Source organism: Crocodylus siamensis, chromosome 2 (genome assembly GCF_052110815.1).
Source record: "Crocodylus siamensis isolate JL-2025a chromosome 2, ASM5211081v1, whole genome shotgun sequence".
Lineage (NCBI taxonomy): Eukaryota > Metazoa > Chordata > Crocodylia > Crocodylidae > Crocodylus > Crocodylus siamensis.
Window position 1 is genome coordinate 74,636,955 of NC_143396.1, and position 22,076 is coordinate 74,659,030.

Below are 22,076 nucleotides of genomic sequence, written 5' to 3' on the forward strand. Positions count from 1 at the left end.
ATATTAACCTTCAAAAACTAATATGTCATCTGAAAAATTTCCTTGCCATTTTTTTTCAGTTTTTTCCTCCCTGTTTCCCCTGCATTGCAGTAATAGGAAACATGTGAGAAAAGTGGCCTTTTAGTGAAAAGAACCCAGGAAACCAAGAAGAAAAATAAAGCCAGAAGTTCTTTTTTCTGGACATACAATAAACACAATTCAAAAGTTTCAAAAATTAAAGCAGTTAAGTCTCTGACTCTCCCTTTTAAGCAGCAGCTCATTCTCCTTTTCTTCTGATAGGCTAACAAAAAAAATTCATGAATTGTTTTAAAATGAATCCTCTTTATAAACAAGCAGGCACCAAGTAGGCAGCTCTCCTACTCCCAGCAGCCAGCATAACATCTTTCTCCTACCCCTATTGTATGCCCCAGGCTGATTTCCTGGGAGGCTAATAAGCATTATTTCCCCCCCTCCATGCTACTCCAATGGTCTTTCTGAATGCTTCTTGTTAACCCTTGTTTTACAGTAAAGTTTTCTAGCCTGGCTTCTTCTGCTTTTGTATTCAAATTTCTCTCTGCTTCTTTTATACAGCTTTGAATATTTTCTTTTCACTGCATCTGATGAAGTGAGCTTCAGCCCACAAAAGCTTGTGCTATATATATCTATCTACTTTGGTTAGTCTGTAGGGTGCAAATCCACCCTGCCTTCTTCCTGAGACAGGGCACAGCCAATTTACCACCTTTGTCACAGAGTAGGAAATCTACTCAAACATTACATGAAAATTATAGTAGAATTTTAAGCTTGCCCTCGTGTATGCAGAACAGAAGGATTCCCAGGCCTTTTTTGGCTGATTGTGTATGATAATACTTATCCCATTCTGAAAAATCAGGAGAGAGAGAGTTTTACCCAGTAAATTATAAAATATTTAACTGTACTACCTAATGTTCTAACATACATAGCTTTGCTTTATGCTTTTTAAGATTATTTCCCCTCTTTATTTTGAAGTCATAGAAAGGAGAATTCAAAAACAGGGTTAAAAAAGGAGATATTTATGCCACCATATACTGACTGAATAGAGGCAACATTTTTACACTTAAAGTGAATTTTTTAAAAATAATAAAATGTAAATTAAGAAGCTATTTTAACAAGGGGCAAACATGTATAAAACATTCTTTGGCATTTCTTGCTTATTCTTTAAAAAAGTAAAAATACAGCTGTTGAGTCTGATAATGAATTAAGGCCAGCCTTTGTTTTTCAGTTTGGAATTCTAGGCTCTCAGGCACCACTATGTTGCCAAGTAATTTGCCAAGTAATTATTTGTAAATGAATGCCTGAGGTTGGACCAGATGTTGTCTCATCAGCTGTAGTACAATTGGTGTATGAGGGGAAGAAAAAAAATACAGGGTAGAAGATGAAACCTAAATAGTAGTATGTAAAGAAACATACTTAATTGTGCCAACCATTTACTCTACAATAGATGTGTTCCTCTTAATTCATATTATGTAAATCAGCTGACATTTACCATTGTTTATAATAGAATCATAAGGTTGCATATTAGATAGCGATATCTATTGGTTGATTAATCAATAGATAAAATGTTCTGTGTCCCTCATCAGTATTTATATAGTGTCCCTCAACAGTATTTAGAGAAAGTGAGCAATTTATATATGTGTGTGTATTTTATATATATAGTGCAATATGCATCCCTATGATTCTACTATAAACAATTGTAAGTGCCAGCTGCTTTACATAATGTGAATTAAGAGGAATACATCTATTACAAAGTAAATGGTTGGCACAATTAAGTGTGTGTATGTGTATAATTATCTGTGTCCCTCATCAGTATTCATTGAAAATGGGCAAGGGGAGAAGGTGATTGACGACTAGCAGCCGAAATCCATTTCCCCAAAGTTTCTGAGCTTAAATAAGAGCCATTACTTTCACGTTTTCAATGTGGCTTGACTTAATTCTTGGATTCTCTGGGACAAATGCAGAGGTGATGCAAATAAGCAGTAGTGTAATGTGAGGGTGAGAGGGGCAGCAGTCCCAGGTACTGATTTAGAGCGGGTGCTAGAATGATTCCTGCCTCCCCAGAGTCTTTGCTGCATCTGGAGAAGCCCTGAATTCTCTGGCCATAGGAGCAAAGTTAGAGAATTCCTGCAGTTCCTGGCCATAAGAGCCAGTGCAGGGACAGAGCAGGAATCATTTTGTGTGGTCAGCCCTAGAAGACCAGCTGCCCAGCCATAGAAGCTGTGTGCAGGAACATAACAGGAGCAGCAGGGGCCTTTGAGTCCCTGGGGCAGGTAATATCCTCCTATGACCAGGAGGAGCAAGGGTGTTCCAGCTTGGCTAGGGCTAAGCAGTGCAGGACTGATGCCACTGTGTCCTGGCACCCAGCTCCTACAGCTGGGGTTTCTCTGGCTCACATCCTATGGCCAGAGAGAACATGCCTGCTCCAGATGTGACAAAGTAGTGCTCGCCCTCTCCTCATTCCCACCTCGCAAAAGTTTTGCTTAGGGAACCAACATTTATAATTATGCCTCTGAAATTATTTTTTAAAGTGGATTAGTTAAATCATATTACAGTGTTCATATCTATTTTTCTTTAGAATTAAAATGCCTTAATTCAGTTTATTTTAATTTACTTTGAAACTAAATTCAAATCAATCTAATTAAGACTATTTTAGTATTTGAATGAGTCTACACAGGAGTTTGATGCTATTTAACTAAGCCACAATAAAGTCTTACCTTTAGTTATTTTTTTAGTTAATTTTTCTGAGCAGCCTAACAAGCCTTAACTCTCACACTTCCCCTACCATTTACATCATCTCTGATTTTAGCCATCCTGTATATGTGTAACTAGAAAACATGGAAATATCTGTTTCTATTTTTTGACTCATCAGTTTAACTGAGGAATAGGAAGGAATACAGTCTGTCAATTGGGGGGCAGATTTTTCCAGGGTGTAAATCATTTTTACTGAAAAACTGCAAGCGTTTTACTGACAGACAAACGTTTTTACTGATATGTGTCATTACTAATATATGATATATGTGACTTTTCTGCCAGCCCATGTGCTGCTGCTAGATCCCAGTATAGGGGCCAAAGTAAAAAAGTAAAAAAAAATTGGTTGTCAGTAAAAAGTTTGCAGTTAAACAACTTGACTGCAGTGATGGTTTTATACTATGCACTGCCAGGGACCCCCTACTGACTCCCATACCCTGATGCTCCCAGGTGCACTCTGCACCATTCTGCCCCTGTAACCATTCCATTTTTACCCACACCAGCCCTGCTACCCTCATCCTGGCACAGACCTCCAAAGAAAACTACTTGTGAACCACCAGTATTATGGGCAGTCTGAGATGCAACAGTAGCACATGGCTGAGAGAATGCTCCCTATAGGTTGCTGTCCTGTTCAAACACCAGCGAGCACTGCTGTGCTCTGTTAGAACTTCAACCAAGTTGTGGGTGTTTAGTGTTTTTACTGATGGCTAAAGTTTTTATATTAACTTTATTAACAGTCAATTTTAGCCCATTTCTTTACTGATAGTAAACTTAATGACAGTTGGCGACCCAGTTGTAAAATGGTATAACTGTATCCTGCTTATATGCTAATATTTTACTTATAAACCTTTCATGGATTAGTGTTAATGGATACATTTTCATATAAATGATATTCATCTATACATCTAGCCATGTGTTTCTTCCTCTCATCATAATGAAATAGACAGAAAAAATTTTAAGGTATAGAAGTGATATAGAATGATATCATGGATGCTTATGTTTCTGGAATTGTTGCTTTATCATATGCTTAACAGACCTTTCTTTACAGATTCCAGATTTTTTTCCACACATTGTTCTCTAGTTTTCCCCCATTGGTTAGACAGATCAGCCAGCATTTATTTTAATTTTTCACTTGTAGCTTCAATATTTGATACTTATGGTTGGGGTTTGGGCTCTCAACTGTCATTAGGACTGTGAAATTTCTACAATGTAAAAAAAAAGATTTTAGTTCCATTATATAAATCCAGCAATGCAAAAGTTTTCTGAAATAGTCAAAAGTTGAATTTGTTTAGATTCAGCACTTAGATTCAGAATCATCTTCTTTTTTTTAACAATCAGGAACATTTACTTGGTCTTTACACAGTTTGTTCTGTACAAAAAAGGAAAAAGACAATCTGTCATTGATCAAAGTCTGTTCTGGTTTCGTCAGATTGTCAGCATTGTGGTACTGCAGCACATATGGTGCTTCTAGACGTTAAATGTGCCAACCTGAGTTCTAGATCTGAAGTCAACCACAATCCAGCAACAACTCTAGTTAGACCTCTAGGTCATGCTGTTCTAAACTGTAGAGAATCCATTAAAGTACATAACGTAGTACTTGTTACAGTGATGGAAATACATCCTATATTGTGAATGCATATAAGTTATCTAACTGAATCTCATCTAAGGCACATTGAGAAGTGAATAAGAAATCAATGCTGTGCCCACCATGGCTAGTAATTAATGAAGACTCAAATCATGGCCTAGGCTACAGGCAAAGAAGTCATCATACATTTCTGCCAGTTGAGTGCATTGTGGGTAGCAATGCAGTTGAGTTCACAGATTCTCTATATCCTGTCTTCTGCAGTTTGCAGCCCACGAGATAGTGCAAGCAGATTTGGCTCTGTCCCTTTACAAAATGCCTCATGGTGTGGTCATTCTGGTGTGTCAGAAATAAAATATTCAGACCTAGACCCGAGAGCAGTGGGGAACCCAGAAGCAAGCTTGTCTCTCTGGAGCCATAACCTCATGCAGGTTAACCTCATGCAGAGTAACCTCACGCAGAGTAATATGTACTTGCTCTTGTCTTAGGCATATCAAAAACTGATTATCTAAGACAGGTTTTGGTAAGCCATGGCCTGAAGGGCAGATCCAACTCAAGGTGCTATTTGATACAGCCTGCGGACGTGGGGCTTCAGGAACAGGAGACTACAGTGGCAGTTGCTTTCCCATGTCACTGTGAGGAAAAGCCTAGGCACTGGACTTTTCCCCTTGCCACATCAGGGGAAGGTGATGGCAGCAGCTGGGTCCTAGCACCCACCTTGCCTCCTGCCTCTGAGCTGAATTGGGTTATTCTGGCTTGCAGCCTAAAAAGGTTGCTGACTTCTGATCTAACAGAACACATTAGGAGTATTTTAAATATAATAAGAACAACAACTACTACTATAGAAAAGCTAGAAATGCTTTAATATTAGTGCCTGCAGTTCTTTATTTCTGATGGAATATTGTTTTTGATTGTTTTTATTTCCAAATGTTTAAAATGTTCTATGGATGTTTTCTTTCCTCCATTACAGTTTATCATGCTGACATATATCTTCATGCTGGCCTGGCTTGGGGTTACAGCTTTCACTTCTCTGCCTGTTTTCATGTACTTCAATCTGTGGACCATTTGCCAAAACACCACCTTAGTGGAAGGGGCTAATCTCTGCTTGGACCTTCGTCAGTTTGGTAGGTGAATGATGAATATTAAATACAAATCAAGATTTCAAATCTAGTTTACAGTGCAGCTTTTTTTAAACATATCCTTGGGACATTTTCCATGAATATCCCAATACTGCTAATATTTTGTCAGAAAAAAACAAGGATAAAGCAAAGAAGTTAGGGAAGAGTTTACACTTTTCATCCCACCTGCTCATGTTCTACTATTATACTATATTGACATGTGAATGCTTAAGGAGCATCAATTAAAATCAAAGATGTAAAATTTGTATTGCTGCAAAATACATTGAAAATGTATAACTCATGCAAAATAGCTGAGAGAAATTAGTAGTATGAAGTGAAAATAAAAATCTGACTGAGTTGATCAGAAAAATACCAAGTTGATGTGTACAAGGAAAACAATCAGAAACATGCAAATTCAAGAGGAGGTGGTAAGATCATGGAGAGGAGCATTATGAAAATGCGGACTAACAACATAACAACAGACAGTATTAGCTAGGAGCTTGCAATGCAGTATAACATAAAAATGCAGTTTTGATCACTGTTGTATTATGCATTGGGGGAAAATTGATAACATCTTGATGAAAAGGCCTCAGTGGATCTGCAGCTGGAAAATTACACACATTTCTGGTGATTACCATAAAGCAGGTGACAAACTGGAGGGAAGTTCACTGAACAGAAACGTATAGTAAAGGGGTTGAAGAATTTCAGTTATGTCAAAAAGTTAAGTTTGTAATAAGTAGGCAATTGGTGATGCAGATGCAGGTCTAGTATCTGCAGGTGTCAAATCAGAGATGAGAAGCAGAACTTTAAAATGATTGCAGTGTCCTGAAGTATATCTCCTTTTCCTTTGGGAGAAGACAAGGGCATGGCTTGCAATAATAAAGTTTCCGCTGCTTACATGAGACACTGGACTCTCTCTGTATAGTCAATTCTAAGCTTCTTTCTCTACCTTTTTTATCTGTCTATTAACTGAACTGAACTAGAGCAGGAAAAAGAGTTCTTTCCAAAATACAGGCTTGTGTCCTGGTCTGGAAGAAATGGGCTTGAGATTTAGCAGGATCTTTTTTGTATTTGTGGCTCTTATAGCATCTAATATGTGTTTACTACCCAAGAGATAAGCAATATAACAGGATTTAAATAGAGCTGGGCAAAATCATTTATTCATCAAAATCTGGTGTAAAAACTTATGAATTTGAGCCAACTTTGCCAAACTGATTAGCAAAACACATTGAAAATACCAAAATATAAAGTTTTCTAAAACAAACTTTTCCGAAATATTTAGGTTTTGGCACTGCTAATAAAAGCAAATGAAATGGAAGACAATAGAAGAGGTGCTGCTGCCCAGCTTTTACCAAGTAGCTAGAACATTCCTCCTGTCTTATGTTCAGTGCTTTCTGCAGGGGTTTGAATCCACATAAATTACCGCTTAGAAGAGCACCTAACTACCAGGCTAGGTGGGCTTCTGCGCTTGAGTCTCTTTTCAGTTCTCCAGTTGGAACTCTTAGACATTGTGACTGTACTTACATGTCGCTGAACAGTGATGTTACTATGGTGCCATGCTTTACTACTTGCTCTTGGAAGTAATAAAGCACAGCACAATAACTGCTTGTACTGCACCATGTATGCTGCACATGGTTAGATTTTGCCGCTACGTCACCATAGTGGCACACTATACTGGGGGAGCATGCCACTAAGGTGATGTGGTTGCCAATCACCTGTAGACTCATGTGATTGCTACATCACAGTAGTGAGCTATATGGCGATGTAGCATGTCACTACGTTGCTGTAGGGCAATGTGTTGATGCGCCGTGTGCGTGCTTAATGAGGCACATAATGCCTCTTTGTTCTGATAGTTGGAGCAGTCAATGGACACAGACAGATGTTCAGCTCCCCACTGTAACTGAGAACACTTGGCAAGAATCATTCTGAATTGCAAGGATCCCCCAAACCAAACAGAAGTTCACTCTTGGTTCAAGGGGGGATGGGAATTTAACTGCTGGCTGGAAGCCTGTAGCTGGTTTCCCTTAGCAAGGGCCCCTCTTCTCTCCCAGACTGTCCCTGTTTCAGAATGAGAGTGGGCAAAAGGTGCAGAAGGAACTTATTTTAGGGGATCCCCAGCCAGCACTGGAGCGGTGGGGTGGGTGAATTGGAACCCCTCCCCCACCTCAGCTAGGAGGGGCTCCGATACCCCCATCCCACCCTCCAGTGGGGGCTGAAAAAACCCCAGACCAAATTCCCTCCTCTCCCTTTCTACTCTTGCTTTCTGAAAACAGCTCAAGGCGGGGAGGCAGTGCAGACAGAAGTTATAGAAGATGCTTTATTTTGAAACAGCTTCTTCATCTGACCCCTCATGCAGTTAGGGTTCAGATTTTCACCTGATTGGCCCTTTTGGAAGCAGTCTGCTGCTGTGCACTTGTGTTGGTCATGGCAATAAACTGCTTTCTGTGACCAGATTGGGCAAAAACTTACTTTTGTCTGTGCCCTACAAGACCCAATTTCAGTCTGTTCTCTGCCTGATTCAGAGATGGGATTTGCAGGCAGGTCTTTCAGAACCATTGCCTTTCTGGTTCAGTGAATATTTAAGTTCAATGTCCATGCAAATTGGAACATTCTTAAGAGCAAGGAATCTCAAAAATCTTCTTGTCTGGTAGTTAGTTTACACCTACCTGAGAGGTAGGTGACAATGGTTCAGGTGCTGTCATGCAGAATACAGGTGTCCTATAGCTTAGGTGAATACCCAAACCTTTTGGATATTGGGTAAGAAAAAGAAGCAGCATCTCCTTTTCTAGAAGTTTAGTTAATCTGGTCTTTCATTTCCTTGTTTTTTTCTTGTTGTTGTCATTAAACAATTGATGGAAATAAATCATTTTAGTTCGTGTTGAACCACACATTTCTATCAGAACATTTTTTTTTCTGTTCTTTGGGTTGATCCACATAATTTTTTACCAACTAGCAGTTATTTTCACAGGTCTAGTAAAAAAAATTCTTTTGAAATGCTTTCTGTGGTTTTTATTTTGTTAAGGTGTATCTATAGTTCATTATAGAGAGAGACAGAAAGGGAATGCATAATCTATTTTATTTACCATTTCCAGCTACATGAACCCCACTGATTCTCTAGTAAAAAGAACAGCATTATTGTTTTCCAAAGTAATCTGTGTAGCAGTTTTCATCAGGCTAGTCTATGATTTAATATCTGATTATGTGCGAGAGTGAACAATACAGAAACTTCTTCCCCTTACTGACAGCAGTTGCTTTCATTATCACCAGATGATTAAGCATACTTCTGGGTAATATACATTTATAGCTTCTAAAAGAAGCTTTGCACAAGACAACAAATTTGGATTGTGACCTTATCACATTTCTTAGCACAGGGATAAAGAATATTTATATGTTCCAAAAAGCCAAGTGAAAACCCTGGTTACAAATTTTAGTCTAATATCGAAATATTGAATTTGGAATTTATCATATTTTTTAAATGGCTTGAGGACTGATTGTCTGTGTTGCTTCCATTTAAACTGCCACCAAATGGATAATATATTAGCCTTGTGGCAACAAAAACAGGCAGTTTGAAGGTATGCCAGATTAGTTTTATTGTTATGTAAATATTCTGATGATATTCAAGAATTTGGATTCCACAGCTACCCAACTTGTATGAAAAAGCTATCAAATATTCAATACATTTAGCATTCAGAGTATTTAATCTGTTTCAGGAATTGTAACTATTGGAGAGGAAAAGAAGATTTGCACTATGTCTGAAAATTTCTTGAGGATGTGTGAATCTACTGAGGTGAGTGAATGTGATAAGGTTTCTGTCAAATCTATAACATGCTGTATTAAGAAGCAAGTGGCACATATGTTTTCCTATGACATTTAACTCTTTAAGGTTAAGCACACTGATAGATGGGAGGCACAAAGGAGAAATGTAATCATGATTCCTTTTCCTAGAAAACAAAATCAGTCTGCACTTTTTTTTTTGGTCATTACTTTAGTAATTACATTTTGATTTAGGGGTATTATACAAAGGATTCCATTGGACTTTCTTATTTTTTTAAATTTGAGATTATATTGAGGGCTAATGCACAAACTTTGTGGTTAGAAGAAAATAAGTAGAATCAGTAATATTACTATTTCTTGAAGAGTACAAGGAAATTGCAGAGATGGTTGTGAGGGAATAGCAGTGTTTTTAAACTTACTGGGCAAGATTGTAATATGGTTGAAGAGAACAACCTATAGTAGTTTTGAAGTAGTTATGCCATCTGTCATGGCTTGTTTCTTTATTTAAAAAGCCATATACTGCAGTCTGAGTGTTTTTTTTTAAAATGTTTGGCCAAGGAAAACAATTAGATGCAACAAAATAAATTCTCCATGTGTGATCACAGTAGGTATAATCCTGTTCCCGACTGAAGTCAGTGAGAGTTTTGCCATTGGATTCTTTGTGGCTGTGATTAAACCTTGGGTATAAGTGCTCTTAGTTACTGGTTGCTACAGCTATAAAAACTGTCTGCAGTTGGAAAGAATTACTAAAAATTGGTAGATGATATAAACTGAAAATAAATGCAGCATCATTTCATACCTACATACAGCATGCCCTCTTGTGACAGAGGTGAAACTGGTGGAAAATATTGAATCATTAATGTCTGCAGAATGATGGCACCAGGAAAGTAGTCATTTGTGGTAGGATTCTGAGGTAGGCACCTTAGATGAAACATGACATAGGCAGAAATTATGCACCTGCACCCAATAATCCAGGAAACAAGCATTCTAGTGGCTGTAAAACCCATTAGGCCCACAAATTTATTTGGCACCTACAATTTGGAGCTGTTAAGTTCTCAAGGCACACAAACTTAAGCTTCAGTACATGCAAAGAAGCATGTTGTTTGGAGCAGCTGGGTACCTTGTTCCCATTTAAACTGTGTTGCAACCCAGATCTGAAGTGGAACATTAAATTGTACACACAAGCTTTCCACAGCCAGAGGAGATTCAAATCTGCCTTCCCCTTTTCACTATCCCTTTTCTTCCCTGCCCCAGCTGATTGCTCTGCCCACCAGGCGATTGATTAGTCTGAGCTGTGTAATTTCTACAACTCTCTGGCTCAGCCTGGGACAGTCATTAGCTAAGAAAGCAAGAGCCATATAGTGCCAGGAGGAAAGCAAGTGAGAAGGAGCCTGACTCTGTACCCTAGAGGCAGTCACTCAGCTGGGGAGACATGGGTTGCAGAGTTACTTCTAAGACAGCTCATGCATTTTACCTTAGTCATTAGATAAAAACTCAAGGGATCCTGTGAGCAGACTTTTTTCCAAGTGAGTGTCCTAACCAGTAGCTTGTTTGCATCTCTGTGGCTTACGAGCTTTGCATTCTTGGCCACACTATAGATCAACTTCATAAGGAGTGAAGGATTAGACCATTCACCCAAACTATTATCTGGTGGTTAGGGAAATCTTCTGGGTGGAGAGAGAATGTGAGTTTGAATCCTCTCAAGCTGAGGAGAGCCTTGGACCAGTTTTCCCTCTACTTAGGCCTGGGCTGTTATAAAAAAAAATGTTGTGGGGGAAGGAGGAACCCTTATCCCTTCTCAAATAAACAACTGCCCTCAGAAGAGGGCTCCAGACTCTGGATCACAAGAGGATGAAGTCTCCAGACAACGGTGAGATTGTTCAATATATGTTGCTCTGTTCAGCACTGATTAGCTTTAGGCAGCCTGGCATGTGGCATGTTGTGACTCACCATTCATAGGCACCTATTTCTTCCCGTTGTATACAGAATGTAGGCACCTAAAGTTATTTCCCTGAAACACACTACTGAGGTTAGGCACCTGATTTTCAAGTGTGGCAGCACCCAAGAGAGAAATGTCTAATGTACTTTTCTGGGTCTGCAATTTTTTGTTTAGTTTCTGTGGAAAGGACTTTCCATGACACTTGCTTTCTTTGTGCCCTTTTGCAGCTAAATATGACATTCCATTTGTTCATTGTGGCACTTGCTGGAGCTGGAGCAGCAGTCATTGCTATGGTAAGCTATAGACCCTCCTGCCCTCATCCTCCAGACCTGTGCTCCATCACTTCCCCTGACACATTCTGTTAGTATATTATTGTGAGAAGTACTCTCAGTAGCCAAAAATATCATTCAGGTACTACCCAGAGAGATAAAGTATGTGACGTTTCAGGGATATTGTTAATGTGATGTTGTAAATTTATGTTTTTAATGATTTTTTTAAAAATATTTTAAAGCACAGTATTATTATGAAGAGTCTTCAAACAGCACATCCAGACTGTGTTTTAAATACCAAGATTCGTTTAAGAGCATGCAAAGGGATTTTTCAGTTCCTGTATGGTATTTAGAAGGTTCTTCTGGGAAAGCCGCAAAGCAACTCCACCTCTCTTTTTCTCATGCCCTCCTGCATATGCATGTGCCTGCCTCCTGTCCCTTCAATTTCGTTTTCATCTAAGCTGCTGCTTTTAGTGGCAAAAATCCTTTTGCGGATACTGAGGACCAGCATTCCCATGGGCAGTGACATACTAGCATTTCTGCAATGAGCATCACTTTGAACATGATGAAATTTTGTCAAGAATTAACAAGTCAGCTTTCCAGAAGTTAATGAGTGATATTTGTCAGTGAAGTTTGTAGTCTGAGCTACATATTTATATGCTGTGTCCCTTTCCCTTGTTCTTTTTCTGTCTTGCCTAAGAGCTCAAGTGTTTTATAAGAGTGCTGGTGTTGGGACTGTCCACCACCCTGTTTGTATAGGTTCTAGCACAATAGGGACCATGCTTGAAGGGAGGAATTATAACTAGGTGCTGCTGCTGTAACTAGAACTGCTATCGTATTTACCCTCATACCACATGCATATTCCCCTCCTCTCTCCTGGCCCGCCCCAATCAGCTGTCCAAAATTTTAGTATACATTTTCTTTGCTGGAATAGAAGCACGGAAATGCTGTGTTGCAAAATGGCAACCAGCTTCTGTCTCAGCAAACAAGCAGGGAGGGGGAGAATCCAGTGTTAACCCTTTCATAGCTTGCTCCCAGCTTGCCAGTTGAGAGAAGCTAACAGCCATTTTGCAACAGCCTCTCCATGAAAACGCCAGCTCTAGGGCATGATTCTGGAAAAAGTCTTTTTCCTCCATTCTGCCCTCTAAAAACAAAGTGTGTGTCTTTTTTGAGGTCATGTGGTATGTGAAAAATACAAGTATTATAATTATTGTTGTTGTCAAATGTTTTGGTGATTTATTTTTCATCCATGAAAACTGTATTTCATTTACACAGATCAACAACAAATCTAGTTTTATAATGAAAATGATTTTTTAACTTGAACCCTAGAACCATTGAGTGTCTTGTCTCAGTCCACTGTTTTGGTGCTTGCCCTGAGCATGCAGTCATGCTGTAAAAGAAAGATGCATAGTGCAGTAAACTCAGCTAGTAGGTCTTGAGCAGCATTTGTGCCTCAGTTTCTAAATCAGCACAATGCTTCATTTAGGTTTCTCTGCTACCTCAGCAGGATGTCATGAAGTTTAATTAATTTTTAAAATCTGATATTTAAGTGCTTCAAGATAAAAAGTGCTGCATAAGCAGAATGATTCCATACTTTGCTTTATGTTAATGCATTTCATTAATTACTTAACTCTTCCAAAAGCAGACTTTTTTTCTGCAGAAAGAGCAACAGTAGTCAGAATATCACATTACAAGAAAAATGGTTCCTTACTGCATCACTGTTTCAGTTGCTTTACTAGTGATGTCTGATTTTCAGAAGGGTTATTGGTTTAGACAAGTATTTAAAAGTAAAAGTAACTATAAATATGAAGAATAGCAATTAGCTCTTGTATATCATTTTACATTTTCAAAGCACTATATAAAAGTTACCTGATAAAGCCTTACAACAGTCCTGTGAAGTAGGTATGTTATTTTTTCCTCTTTTAACATAAATTCACTTCTCCAAGGCCATATGGTAACAGAGAAGGACTGGAAATCAAGAGTTTTTTCATCTAAGACTTTAAACTCAGTTCCTTAGAGGCAATGCTGTTTTATCCAACATATCATGCATACCCCATTTGCAGTATTCAGTCAGATTTTCTTATTTGCATAAATGAGCCTTTTCTTCACAGTCTTTGATTGCTCCACAAATTTTGGTGGCAAGATCTTTACTAGGTACTGTCTTACATTCTGCCCCATGGCTTATATTTCCTATAAAAGGGGACATGTGCCAGATGGAAGTGATGTCATCTGAATTTAAAAGAGGACACAGAGTAGCTCTAGACTTAAGACGCAGTATCAGTCCAGCAGAAAGAGTGCTGGATCCCACTGTTGTAGAATAGTCCCAAGAGCAGCTATGGATTTCTTTTAATTCCAGATATGCATTTCAATATAAAGTGAACTTCAGGTTATAGAGGGGAAACACTTTTTCAGTACAATTTCTATATTACCTAGCCGGTTCAAGCTCTGTGAGACTCCCTCTGTGCTGATGCACCAGTTATGATTCAGTCACATAAAATTTCAGCATGAATACTTCTGAGTTTCTGTGTAACAGCTTTTCTGAGTAAGACAGCTGAGGAAGGTTCTCTCTTAAGTGGTAGTAGCCCCTTTAGCCCTCCCAAAATCTTAAACTTTGCCCACTTTCAATGCCTAAAAGAGACTTCAGTCACAGCGCGTTATACAGATTTTAATCGGATGTGCATTCCTCTCTCTTTCTTGTGTGGCATAATCATCAGTGAAATACTGAAGTGCATTTATGTTCATAATGATATAATTAGGCTTCAGCGCCAACATCTAAATGAAATGCATTGGGATGGCTCATGCTTCTCTCAGAGATGGTTTCATACTATAAATAGATTGAAGCCAGTGTAAGTACCTCAATGTACACTGAGCCCACATTTTAAGGATTTTGTTCATAATCATAAGAGCTAGAGATTTAGGTGTCTTTAAAAACAAAACAAAAACATGAAAGCTTAGATTTTGAATTGCAAAGTAGCAGCCACAGGAACAAGGACCTGTTCAGTGAGCTGCTGCAGAGCAGCCCTACTAGAACCAATAGTGACAGCATGTTCTCAGGAAAGATTTGATGCTGCTTGGGGAAGAAATCTGATTAATTAATGGTCTTCTTTCACCAGCTTGCCAATGCAGTGATGTGGGCACTGAAATAAATTAGTGGCAAGAGCACTCTGATTAACTGAAGAAAGCTTAAATGTATTGAACTGTAGAAGCTCCTCTTGTTTGTCATGTTCCTTTATTTCTCTTCAGTTTATGAATTAGACTGGGTTCTTCATATGGCTGGTTGTCACTTTTTGCAGCACAGTTTTATATTCCTTGGGTCAAACTTGTCTCCACAGGAAACAACATAATTGCAAAGCAAACAAATACATAAGCAAAAAAGGATTAAGTCACACCATACAATCCTTTCCCAGACCCTGAGAAGACAATTCAAACTCTGTGAAGCCTCCTCAGCAGCCCTCGCTCTCACTCTGGTTCTCTCTCTCTCACACCCCTCACTGAGAGCTTTTAACTTTCTATGGGTGATCCAGTCATCCCCATCAGTTGGCCCAGTCCTCCTCAGCAGGCAGGCAGGCAGGCAGTTGCCTTTCAACTGTCTGCAGCTGGGCTGCAGCCCCTGAGCCATATACCCTGCAACAGGCTATTCAGAGGACATAAATGTATTTGCTTTTGGCCTGAAATTTGTCATTTTCTGATTGTAAATTATAATACCACAAAAGAGGAGTAGTTTTTGAATCTGGCATGGGACAAAGAAAATAAGAGAAAAGCATTGTTTCTCACAGGAACTTTATTTTTTAATGTGGAATGATGAGAGTATTAAAGCTATCTAGATATTTCTGCAAGGATGAATAAGAGATTTCCAGTCTGGCTTGGTGCAGATCTTAAAAAAAAAAAAAAGAAAAAGAAATGGGAAGCTCATGTTCAGTGGTACAACAGACTGCTGGTAGCAGCCATAATAGATTGCCAGTGCTCTACATCCATTAGGGTTAAGGACAGCTGATGTTGACCACAGTACTGCCCAGCCCATAGTGCTGGTTTATAGTAGTATGCAGGCAGGGGTGATTTTGGCCCTATTCTACAAACACTTGCTTCTGCAGTGGTCTGAGCTACTTTGTGTTTTCATTCCAAGGGCTCTTACTTCTCTGGCAGTCCTGTCACTGCTAAGGTGTCCATTTGGATGTAGTTTGGTTTCCATTCCCATGTTTTGCATATATTAAGTTGTTTTGGTTTTTTTTTTGATTCACTGCATTTTATCACAAGCCATTACTTATCTAGGATGTTGTGCCTGGAATTTACAACTGTCCATGGAGAGGTATATTAACTGCATTGTATCAGTTATGGATTATAGCATTTGTGGACCACTGTTGCATGGAAGTACTCTGATACTACATGATAAGGATTACCAAGGCTAAGTTTACAGGGTAAAATCCGGGAGGCAGACAGGCACATATAGTTTCATCTGAGGTCACCAGGTTTACACTACGTATCTGAGTAGAGTTTGGTTTGTAACATGGAAGGCATCATGCTCCTCATGTGCTTTGAAGTAACACCAAGTGTTAAATGTGTCACCAAAATATACTACAATGTATTTTGCTTTTTTGTAACATGGTTTCTCATGGTAGCCTTAGTGACTGTGGGTAACATTCTAAGTAGCAGGAAACTAGCTAACTTCCAGTTTTTGCAAGAAACTGGGAGCCACTTATGTGAATGGATGCAGTTTTCTGAAATAAATAAGAATTTTTTTTAAGTATTTTATTTTCATCAGAGCAACGTTTCCTGGTTTGGGGGAGAGAAAGTAGCTAGAGGAGAGTTTGAAGCAGGAGTCCTCATGAAGTCCAGTGCCTCCCCACACAAGAGAGGTTGACATATAGGTCTTCCCTATGGTCTACCTCGTATTGCATGGCAGACAAGTTATTTCCATCACTGAGATTCCTAGAAACTTGTGGTTCTGCTGTTGGCACCTTGTTAACTACCTTTTTGAGAAATTTTTCTCTTGCTGTCAAAATTGTCCAAGGCAAGATGGTTTTTTTTTTTCCTTTACTTGCAGTGCCCAGAAATTCAGTGGTCAAAAGAGTGGGTAAGATCCAAATTATCAGTACTTGGCAGATATACAGTACCCTCTTTGGTAGGGGGTTGTTCCCATAATAAAGGAGAGTTAGGAGTGGATTTTAGGGGAAGGCATCTGCTAAAGGAGACCGGGCTCTTAATGTCTTATACATCAAGAAGAAAACTGACTTTTCTCTGACTTCTAACCCCTGCATGTGGAGGGGGGGGGGGTTTCCCAGAAATGGTCTGTGAGACCAAGTGTGGTAGACTGACTACAATCATCCTGCAAGAAGGAGCAAAGTTCTGTCCTCTACGTGCTATGCGCTACATTGTTCTCATATGAGTTGTTAAAAAAACGGAGGCTTGTTAAAACACATACCTTGTGTCATGCTTTCCTACATATTCAGGACAATGACAGTTCGCACTAATGAACTGAGGCTGTATAACAGGATAATATTCAAACAATATTACCTTTCAAAACTGAAACATATACCGTACAATTAAAAGAGTTAGGGTAAAGTGCTAAAGTGTAGCTAGGTGAGAGGGTAAAAAAACTATACCTGTCTTTTTATTGTCTTCAAATCTATAGTCAGTTTTGCTCATATAATTATTTTCTTCTACATAATAAATCCTTTTGGGTTTCTTTTTCTCTCTCTACTGACTGCCTGTGGAAAAAATGATCTCTGGGAAAGTGACATTTCAGCCTAGCCTATTCTTTGGAAGGAGGGATCTAAAATTTCTTTCACAACCCAAAGGGAAGGCCAGTTGGAGCTAGCATAAATTCCCCTGCTGCAGCTGTGAGGTTCAGTAAAAGGGCAAAGGAGCTGAGCCTTGCGAGGATAAGGAGTTCTCCTAGGTCAAACCTCAGTCTGCTTCTTACGACAAACAGTGGGACAGTGGGGAAAACTTGGGGCTCTGGGGGTGCCCTTTGGACAGGTTTATAACAGTAAAGCCAGTTATTTTTTTAAGAACACACTTACCTTTGGCCTTTTTTTTGGTCTATTGTATTATAACACGCTCTTAGATATATAAGATATCTGCAAGAACTAAATTACTTCCTCAGTACAAATATTTAATTTCCCTTTTAATACACTTCCTGAAAAAGGATGTGATTTGTTTTATTTTTTGTAGGTGCTGTTTTTGGCTTGATCACACAATTGTCAATCTTATACAAAAGAAAAGATTTGTTTCATATGACTAAATGCATCCATCTCCAAGCTGCTTCTAATAATTTTATCTCCTACAATAACATTTAGGAGAATAGGGCAAGAAAATACTTTAAAACGGACATAAATGCATCTGAAATAAATTTAACAGTCATTTGACTCTAGGACTTTTTTTCTTCCAGGCTGCTAGAATGTTAGGTGTAGATTTAGAGCTTTTTATTAATTATAAAGTTCCTAATGATTATATATAAAATACATTTATTTAAAATTACTGCACATGGATCTACCATTAAGTGATGGCTTTCAAAAATACATTATTTTGTATACATTATTCTATTTAGAAGAAAACTGTGCTAACTGTGAATTCTCTTTCTTGGGTTGCAGCACAGTCACAAATGGATTCCTCATGCACTAAAAAGATTTGGTACCTACTCTCAGGGAATATGCACATGAAGCATTTACTTAGGGTGCTACATCACCCTGAACTTTAACTGATGTTTCTTTGAATTTTTCAGTCAGGGAGTGAGTAAATAAGAACTTTCCCAGAAAATAACCCAAAATATTAGTTTTGTTGAAAAAATATTGTGTCATACTAGAAACAAAGAGTATTAACAGGTTCCACTATAAATATAAGCACAAGTATATGTTTCTTTCAACTCCGAGCAGTAATGATTAGGTAGGTAAGAATCCCAAAACAGGATATTTGCTATGAAGCAGAATTGTAATATATGCAATTCCCTTTCTTCCTTACAGAGGAAGTGCTTATGGGTTGTATTAAAAAAAGGAAAAATATAGGAGCTGGTCTAAAGTCAACAAGCAAAAATATACTTTCTTGTTCTCTTTTTTTCAAATATGATGCTAGGTGAATATAGTAGCATTGTAAAAAACAGCCTCACGTTATTTTGCCATCTAAAGTCTATCAGATGTACATAAGAGGTTAAAAAAACATAGCAAATCAGGTTTTTAGGTGGCCAAAATAATTTGGTCTCCCTCATTTTTTACTTTAGGGCATTTGTAGATGACACACAGGTTTAATTCTCCCTAAATTGAAGCAGTGTTTTTTTTAAAAGTGCTGTTTCAATTTAGGATGAAGTAAACCCCCGTGTTGTATACACCCATGTCAGAGCCCGATCCTTACCTGCCTTTCCAGCAGTGGGGAGGAGAGAGCGAGCTCCTGGTGGACAAAGCAGTCCCTGAGCTGTGGTGGGGGCTGGTGCTTTCTTCTGCAGCAGTAGCCTCCCTCCCCGAGGCGGCACCTGCTCTCAGGCACCTGGCTTGAGCAGTCCTGAGGGGTACCACAGCCACAGAGGGAAGCACGGGGCCCCACACAGGCAGGCAGGCTCCAGGGGGGTGGGGGGGGCAGGGATCAGGATCACTGCTTTTTTTTTTTTCTTCTGTGGAGCCTGCTTTCCCGGGCTGCCGGCACAGTCTGCCTGCACATCCCCTGAACTGCACGGAGCCTGATGCTTCACTCTGTGGCTGTAGGGTAGGAAACTAAAACTCCTCAGTGGTGTTTTACAAATGAAACATGGAGATGGATGGTCTTTGTAATAGTTTCAGTCTATTCCACATAGATACCAGAAGAACTTTTAATATCAAACATGTGGAGAAAGCCCTCATAGCATAGAGGTGAGGGCCGGAGAAGAATGTTGGCAGAATAATCTCATTAATAAAGAATTTTATCTCTACCTTGAAAAGAAATATTGATTCAGTTTAAATCACCACCTTATTTTTTGCATAAGTTGGCATGTTATGGAGCAGTCATTGGTAGGGACCTGCCAAATTTGTGGCACCCCCTTTAATCTTGCAAGTGCCCCCCTCTCCCTGCATACTGGTGGAGGGCCTCACAACTCACTCCTGATTGGCAGAGGGGCAAAATCCATGGTTTTAAATATGGTGCTGTTTTTGCCTCCCACATAGTCAGCAGCAAGCAGCAGGGCCACTGGGGCCCCTCAGCCAATCAGAAATGGGGGGACAGGTGCACAGGGAAGCCTGCAAGATTAAAGGAGCTGCTGAGCAGCCCACTTCTGCCATGAATTTGATAGGCCCCAAGTCACTGGGGCTAGGGACAGAAGTTACACATAAACCGGTTTAAGTGATGGCCCAAACTGGTTTAAGATAACCTGGTTGAATGTAGCATTAGACTTAAATGATTTGGGTCAAACCGGTTTGCGGAACTTCTGTCCCAGACCCCTTCCTGGTTTAAGTTAAATCACAGTCCCCCAGCATACAAGCATGCTTTTCAGCCCTGAGCTGGGCTGTGCTCCCTGCTTCAGACAGCAGGTTGGCCCCTGCCTCTGCTCTCTAGCCAGAGCAGAGGCAGGGCCATAGCCAGATGCCAGCCCAATGTGGCCCCCTAAAGTGAAGGGGGCAGGAAGGGGTGCCCCCCATCCTCATGCCCAGGGGACCACAGCCAGGGGCTGCCTGACCAGGGGAGAGCAGACCCACTCAGGGTCTTTCCCCCCCACCGGTCTGTGTGGTGCTGTCTCAGCAGCTCTCTGACAGTTTGGCTTGGCTCAGCCTGGGTGTAGGAAACCAGGAGCAAACTGGGCTGGGCTGTGGAGACAGGGCCCTTCCTGGCCAGCTGAGGCTCTGTGACAGCCCAACCCAGTATGCATGGGTGGCGGTTGGCCAGGCAGTGGCACAGAGGCAACATCATTGCAGCTGTGGGCAGGCACCTTGGCAGCTAGACTGGCCATGCAAAATGTGCCTGTGGCTGCCCGAGCTGGCTTAGAGGTGGTGGCAGGCTCGGAGCCTGGCAGCCACCTGCTATGGGGGCTCATGTGCCTGCACCCCCTGCACGTTGCTTGCTTGTTGCAGGCTCCATGCAGGTGGTGTAGAAGTTGTGGGCATGCAATCCCCTGTGGCAGGCATCTGCCAGGCTCCGGGCCCACTGGCACCTCTGTGCCCACCAGCAGGGCCCTTCCCAGCTGCCTGTGGCTCTGTGACATTCCATCCCCCGCTAGGCACAGGGAGCAAGGAGCAATCTCATTGCACAGCTCCTGCAGCCGAAGCCCAAGCCGCAGCCAGCTGGGAAGTGCCCCGCCCCTGTGGCCCAGCCCAGGCCGGCTTTTCCATGCCCACCCTCAGCAGTGCCTGCGGACAAGACCAGCCCAGCTCAGTCCCCCAGCGCCAACCATCTGCCCATGCTCCTGCTGCTGTTGCAGTGGGGGGGAGCTCTGTGCAGTGCTGCACCCAGGCCCCAGACTGTCACAGAGGGCTCTCCCCCTTTTCTTCCTTCCTCATCTTGGGTGGGGTGGAGACTCTGTGTGATGATGCTTCAGGCTAGAATCAAGGCTGGAGGAACACAGTGCTAGGGCACAGTGGGGAAACTGGCCACTGTGGGGTAGTGGAGGGGTAGAAGCTGTGTTCCCAGGTCCCCACACCTGGGGCTAGGCTGGGTTGTCAGGGAGCCACCGTGGCAAACAGGGCTGTCCCCTCCTCCCCTGCCATGGCATAAAGGGGGAGGGTCTGACCATGCCCCAGCTCATGCTGCTTGGTGCCAGGGTCTGGCCACATTCTGGCTATCTAAAAAGCCTGGCAAGGACTATTTTCCCCCTCCCCCTCCAGGTACACCTGGGCTGGGGTCCCTGCAGGCTGGGGTGGGGGTTTAAACCTCTCCCAATCATACTTAGGCCTGTCGGGGCCTGGTCATGCCCTCCCCCTCTGCACAACTTCCCTTGGCCACTGCCGAAGGGAAGAGAGGGCTTGCTTTAGTGCCCCCTGACTTCTGGCCTGAGTCACTGCAGGCATATGCCTGCATTTCCGGCATCAAAAGTGAATGTCTGTTCACTTGCAAATTGATTCAATCTACGCAGGTTAAACTAACCTGCAAAGATTGAATCAGTTCAGGCTCAGGCCTCTTGAATGTCTGTACTTAGCCTGGCTGTTCAAAATTATTCTTAATTCTGTTAGTGATAGTTATTATTATCAAGAATAAAAGTCTCTTCCTTTTAATATACTTCCTCTTAAAAGGAACTTCCATTGACTCTGTCAGAAGAATGACATAGTGACTTTGTAATGGTGGTGTAGGGCTCTTGGGTATTCAATTCCCTTTTTAACCTGCAAGAAGAGACGCTGATCTACTTTTATGATAAAGAAAGAAAGCTAGTTTTACTCTTCTGATTGGTTTCATAGTGGTGAAGAAAGGTCATCAAAGATTTTGCATGGACCATATGGGCCTTTTATATGTTTATCTTTTCCAATTACCATTATTTTTGATAGGTGTCTTTCTAGAGACTCAGAGAATTTGGGACTGTTTTTCAGATGTTCCATAGGTATTGGGTCCGACAGAACCCATTCTGTCAAGGATAACTTTGCTGAACTGAGGTGGAGTAACATGTCCTTGGTCCTACTTTGGGCCCTAGTGGGCCTCTGGATTACTTTCTGTCATCTGCAGTATAGTTGAAAGTCATAATTGCCAGGGAT

General features: G+C 40.8%; 1 protein-coding gene across 6 annotated transcripts in view; it reads left to right on the plus strand.

Moving 5' to 3' along the window:
- GPM6A (glycoprotein M6A) overlaps nucleotides 1-22,076 on the plus strand; it is a 394,708-nt gene that overhangs the window by 367,774 nt on the left and 4,858 nt on the right. For all 6 annotated transcript variants that reach the window (XM_090036159.1, XM_090036160.1, XM_090036162.1 and 3 more), the window contains 3 exons: nucleotides 5,313-5,466; nucleotides 9,171-9,247; nucleotides 11,401-11,466. In XM_090036159.1, the coding sequence (XP_089892285.1) occupies nucleotides 5,313-5,466; nucleotides 9,171-9,247; nucleotides 11,401-11,466 (297 nt within the window). The remainder of the gene's footprint in view (nucleotides 1-5,312; nucleotides 5,467-9,170; nucleotides 9,248-11,400; nucleotides 11,467-22,076) is intronic.